Source organism: Rhinopithecus bieti, unplaced genomic scaffold (assembly GCF_001698545.2).
Source record: "Rhinopithecus bieti isolate Rb0 unplaced genomic scaffold, ASM169854v2 scaffold_6946, whole genome shotgun sequence".
NCBI lineage: Eukaryota > Metazoa > Chordata > Mammalia > Primates > Cercopithecidae > Rhinopithecus > Rhinopithecus bieti.
In genome coordinates, this window is record NW_016805697.1 from 1310515 (window position 1) to 1317058 (window position 6544).

The 6544-nt window shown below is 38.1% G+C and overlaps 1 protein-coding gene across 1 annotated transcript in view; it reads left to right on the forward strand.

Annotated features, from left to right (window-relative positions):
• Positions 1-6544, forward strand: part of ROCK1 (Rho associated coiled-coil containing protein kinase 1) — a 153387-nt gene that overhangs the window by 77868 nt on the left and 68975 nt on the right. The window contains 1 exon segment of the mRNA XM_017873531.1: positions 4987-5047. Within this exon segment, the coding sequence (XP_017729020.1) occupies positions 4987-5047 (61 nt within the window).

Here is a 6544-nt window from a genome sequence, read left to right on the forward strand (position 1 = left end):
TTTTTTGGAGATGGAGTCTTGCTCTGTCACCCAAGCTGGAGTGCAGTGGCACAATCTTGGCTCACTGCAGCCTCCACCTCCTGGGTTCAAGCAATTCTCCTGCCTCAGCCTCCCGAGTAGCTGGGATTACAGGTGCCCACCACCACACCCAGCTAATTTTTGTATTTTTAGTAGAGATGGGGTTTCACCATGTTGGCCAGGCTGGTCTTGAACTCCTGACCTCATGATCTGCCCGCCTTGGCCTCCCAAAGTACTGCGATTACAGACATGACCCACCGTGCCTGGCCAGTATGTAGACTTTTCTTTTCTTTTCTTTTTTTTATTATTATTGTTATACTTTAAGTTCTAGGGTACATGTGCATAACGTGCAGGTTTGTTACATATGTATACTTGTGCCATGTTGGTGTGCTGCACCCATCAACTCGTCAGCACCCATCAACTTGTCATTTACATCAGGTATAACTCCCAATGCAATCCCTCCCCCCTCCCCCCACATGTAGACTTTTCTAGCATTATCATCACCATATTGATGCTATCAATTTTTAGCTCTTCAAAAATTAAGTAATTCCTCCCCAAACCCATTTAATTTACCATGTGTTATAACATGTAGTATTACCTCCACTGTGACCTTGGACAAATAACTTTGGCCTTTTATGCCTCCATTTCCTCAAAAATAGGGATGATGATAATAACAATAATACTACTTGCCTACTTACCTCACAGGATTGTTGTAAGGTGCCAAGACCAGCGGTACTAGAGGAGTTAAAGACACACACCCACAAATATAGAGGTGTGAAGTGGGGAATCTGGGGTCTCACAGCCTTCAGAGCTGACAGCCCGGAACAGAGATTTACCCACATATTTATTAACAGCAAACCAGTCATTAGCATTGTTTCTATAGATACTAAATTAACTAAAAGTATCCCTTATGGGAAACAAGGGATGGGTGGAATTAAATGAATAGGTTGGGCTAGTTAACTGCAATGGGAACACACCCTTAAGACACAGTTCTCTCATGCTAATCGTTTGTGGCTTAAGAATGCCTTTAAGAGGTTTTCCGCCCTGGGCGGGCCAGGTGTTCCTTGCCCTCATTCCTGTAAACCCACAACCTTCCAGCTTGGGTGTTAGGGCCATTAAGAACATGTTATAGTGCTGCAGAGATTTTGTTTATGGCCAGTTTTTGGGGGGCTTGTTCCCAACAGTAAGGTTTAAGTAAATTAAAACACAGTACAGCACTTAGAAGAGTGCTTTGCATGGTGTAAGCACTCAGTGTAACTATTATTATCATTGGTATGAGTTCATGTTAGCTTTACTCTAATGTACTTGAGATTTAAGTTAAACATTTAACATTATTTTAGTGTGCTGAGCATTTGTTCATTCCACAGATATCTTTGATAACTTATTATTTGTCAGGTATATACTAAGCACCAAATTGCATGGAGAAGGATGAATAAGATACAGTACCTTCTCTTGAGAGGCTCACATTTGGTGAGAAACGGATAAATTGTACAATGTAGGTTGGTAAGAACGACATAGTAGAAATCTCGGTCAGGCACAGTGGTTTACGCCTGTAATCTCGGCAGTTTGGGAGGCCGAGGTGGGCGGGTCACTTGAGGCCAAGAGTTTGTGACTAGCCTGGCAAACGTGGTGAAACCCTGTCTCTACTAAAAATACAAAAATTAGCCAGGCGTGGTGGCGCATGCCGGTAATCCCAGCTACTTGGGAGACTGAGGCAGGAGAATTGCTTGAACCTGGGGGACGGAGGTTGCAGTGAGCCAAGATCATGCCACTGCACTCCAGCCTGGGCAATGGAGTGAGACTGTCTCAAAAAAAAAGAAAAAAAAAAAAAGGAAGGAAGTGAAGGAAGGAGAAATCTAAACAAAGTGCTATACCAATATAATGCATTGAACTATATAATAACACTTACTGGGTGGGTTAAATCTGCTTTTAATTATCTCAAAAATATGTACTTCTAATCAAATTATACTCCTTTGGAATGGTATCAGATAACGGATTTGCTTGGAGTAAATTATTACATTTGAGGTCTTTATAACTAATCTTATTTTAAAGTGAAGAGTCTTGTCATTTTAGTATTAGAGCCATTCGGGTTAAGCTGAGAAATCAGAAGGACAATTTAGTCTGGCTTTTTGAAACTTCTTCAGTAATTCCCTGTAAGATAGTACTTAATACTTTTTGTTGCATCATCAGTGAGATAGCTGGCACTTACCTTTTTTTCCTCCCTAACACTCCATGAGTATAATATTTTAACTATTTTCAATTAACATACATATACAGAAGAGCTTCAGGGTGATTTTTGCTGAAGCATTCTTTTTTTTTTTTTTTGAGACAGAGTTTTGCTCTTGTTGCCCAGGTTGGAGTGCAATGATGCAATCTTGGCTCACTGCAACCTCCGTTTCCTGGGGTCAAGCCATTCTCCTGCCTCGGCCTCCCAAGTAGCTGGGATTACAGGCATGCGCCACCACGCCCGGCTAATTTTGTGTTTTTCGTAGAGACAGGGTTTCTCCACGTTGGTCAGGCTGGTCTCGAACTCCTGACCTCAGGTGATCTGCCTCCCTTGGCCTCCCAAAGTGCTGGGATTACAGGTGTGACCCACCATGCCCAGCCTGCTGAAGCGTTCTTTAACTTTTTGTATTCTTATCAATTATTCTTTGACTTGGTTTCTGAAACACTCAAGTTGTTGATAATAAACAACCTCCAATGTTTTTGTATTTTCTGTAGTAGAGTCCAGCAGTTAATAACCTTAAGTTTCTCTGTATAATGGTAACCTTGAGTTACATAAACATTTATTCTACTCTTTGTCCTACATTATCATGCACTTGGTTATGTTCTCTAGTTTTTCTTTGAATTCATGTTTTATGGCCCAAACTAATTTTTAAGTTTCTTAAAAGTAGAAATTATACTGCTTTTTTTTTTTTTTTTTTTGTGAGATGGAGTCTCGCCATCTTCCAGGCTGAAGTGCAGTGGCGTGATCTCGGCTCACTGCAAGCTCCACCTCCTGAGTTCACGCCATTCTCCTGCCTCAGCCGCCCGAGTAGCTGGGACTACAGGCATCTGCCACCACGCCCAGCTAATTTTTTTTTTTTTTTTTTTTAGTTTCGGTAGAGACGGGGTTTCACCGTGTTAGCCAGGATGGTCTCGATCTCCTGGCCTTGTGATCTGCCCGCCTTGGCCTCCCAAAGTGCTGGGATTACAGGTGTGAGCCACCGCCCCCAGCCATATATACTGTGTTCTTAATTGTCAAAGCCCATTGACAAATATATGTAGTATTTTTTAAGTAATTACTACATGAATAGGCAAAGGTACAGTTGCTCTTAATAAGAAAGAACCAACAATATATATATATATATTTTTTGAAACAGAGTCTCGCTCTGTTGCCGAGGCTGGAGTGTGATGGTGTGATCTTGGCTCACTGCAATCTCCTCCTCCTGGGTTCATGTGATTCTTGTGCCTCAGCCTCTGAGTAGCTGGGATTTCAGATGCGTACCACCACGCCTGGCTAATCTTTGTATTTTTATTAGAGATGGGTTTCGCCATGTTGGCCAGGCTGGTCTCAAACCCCTGGCCTCAAGTGATCCACCCGCCTTGGCCTCCCAAAGTAATCCCATCAAATTACATGTGTGAGCCACTGCACCTGGCCCTGGCAAAAATATTGATTAGCCTTATTGTAATATGTAAGCATAATTTAGAATATACAGATATGAAATAGAAAACCTCTGAAATTCTTATCCCTGAAATCCAAATATACTTTTAATACCAAGGGCAGAAATAATTGTTGCTTAATTACAGCAGAATTAAACATGATTTTTAAAATAGCCTTAAGCTGTATTCCTAATATAGTAACTCCTATTTCTTAAAAAGTTACCTAAATGACCAGATTCTGTGTAAAAGCATCAATATAATATGCAAATGTACCTTGATAGAAAATGACAGAAGTTGGAAGAATTAATGTATACAAGTGATGTCCTTAAATTTCCCTTGCTGCATTCAAGCTTTTATTACTAATTTTGCAAAAGACTAAAATGTCAGTCTCAATTACGTAACTTGTTAAGTTTAGAAAATATCTTAGAGACGAAACAGTCTCATCTAATTTAGATTTCACTGGCATTGCTATATGCCTTATTTATATTACATAAGCAGAATCTCACATTGAATTTGTGAGATGCTTAATAGTCAATGGAATTAAATTGCACTACATCCAGAATTTGTCAATTGTTATATGGGACTTTTCCTCTATAAAACTGCTACATAGCCCCTATTATTGTCTTAAAGTTGTCTGAATCTCCATTGGATCTGAATAATTTTTCAAGGAAAACCTAGGAAGTGGCATATTTCTAGCTGTTTCTTTTATAGTGCCATTATACTGTGTATTTTTATTGATTCTTAATGGATTCTGTCATTCACTGATTTTTAAAATTTACTTAAATTGTTCTTTTGGAACATTATTAATATCTGGTGTGTTAACAGATGCCTCCAATAGCTATGAAGTATACGATAACTATTTGATGTCCTTTTGCGAGAGCTCTACTGGTTAATTGGGATGCTGACTGTAGTGGTGGTGATGGTAGAAGTAGTGATTATAGTAGTTGTAGCCATAGTAATTGTAGCATGGTGGTGGTAGTAGCAACACTAGCGGCACTAGGACCTTACCAGAAAGCCTAATCTGAACTAACTTGAGACTTTGTTTTTTATTTATCTTACTTGGTATGAATATTCTTATGTTTTGCTACAAGAATATTAAGTCATATGTTTACAGGCTGCTACTATTTTTAGACCTAACTGGGTGTTTTATTTAATATATGTATCATTTCTGAATTATGTTTATAAAAATTATGAGCCTATACTTAATTTTAAAACAAAGCTACTGTAACACTGAACATAAAATAGGCATGTAGTATTTATTATTGGTTGTTACGGGATATTAAAGAGGTTTTGTTTTGTTTTCTTTTAAACTTTTCTTTCCCTCAGATACTTATCTTCAGCAAATCCTAATGATAACAGAACTAGCTCCAATGCAGATAAAAGCTTGGTAGGTATTTTCTTAATATTAAGAAAATTGTTTTTAAAATTGTTTTGTGGGTAATATATTTGTGTGTATGATAGTAAATTTATGTATTGTTTGTGAAGCTGTGGTTAGCTGAACTTAGATTTTTATGACACTTTTATCTCCCGTCTCCTTTTCGGTCTGATTTTTTGCTCAAACATCAAATGAAATAATATATTTGGAGGCAGTTAGTAAACTAAATTGTTACACAGATTGACAGAGGTCATCTTTTTTAATCTTTGGAATCAGGAACTATGATATATCAGTGTGTCATTAAGGGTCTTGATAGGCAAACAGATCACATGTTCAAAAGATTTAAACGAGAGTTTTGTGTGTATGGTAAATATACATAACATGAAATTTACCATTTTAATCATTTTTAAGTGTGCAGTTCAGTGGCATTAAGCACCTTCACATGGTTGTGCAGCCATCACCGCCATCCATCTCAAGAACCTTTTCATCATCCCAAACTAAAAATCTATGCCAATTAAACAATAACTCCTAATTTCACCCTCCCCCCAGGTCCTGGTAACCACTATTCTACATTCTAGGCACCTTATATGAATGGAATCATACAATATTTATCCATATGTGACTGACTTATTTCATGTAGCATACTGTCTTCAAGGTTCATCTATATTGTAGTATGTATTCAGATTTCCTTCGTGTTTAAGGTTGAGTAATATTCCATTGCGTACATATATATACACACACATACACATACATATATATATACACACGCACACCATATTTTGTGCATGTATTAAGTGAATTGTTTAACGAAGGGATGATTAACAAGCTGTGAACATCAGTAGAGGGAAACAATAAAGCGTACTAAAGCACCCATGTATGAACAAGAGTGGGAAGCCATTGCCCTATACTGAAGGAGCCAAGAGAGAAAACCTTATTGTAGCTCAGAGAAAGCCTGACATCATAGAAGAGGAATATAAAACATAGAACATTGCAAGAACCACAGTGAAGCACAAAGGGTGTAGGGAGAATGAATATTTTTTTTTTTTACCTTCAGATTTCTGCTGGTGTCTCCTGTGGGTTGAAACCAACCTTAAAGTCATAGGGCTACAGAGTAATACAGGCAATGCACTCTAGATTTTAAGGCAAAGAAGAGCAGAGGATGAAATTTCAAGGTTAGAAGCGAATGGGGGAAATGGAGAATAACCAGTATAGTCAGCATCATCTTAATTTGTCCACTGAGAAGTAAATTACTCTCAAAAATAAATTTTAGTTGAGTTCTTTATGTTGTTTATATAGCTCATGTTCTGAGACAGAGGTAAAACAAAATCTTACTTGCTTACATTTCAGAAGGTCCTTTTGGGTTAACAGGAATTTTCTGAAAAATATCCAGAGTAATTATCTGTCCCTTCCTAGAGCATTCTTTGAACTTTTTGTCTACTATAGCCTACATTTTTTGAGGGGGCACAGAGACGTTGCAAGCCTACATATTTTTTTTTTTTTTTTTTTTTT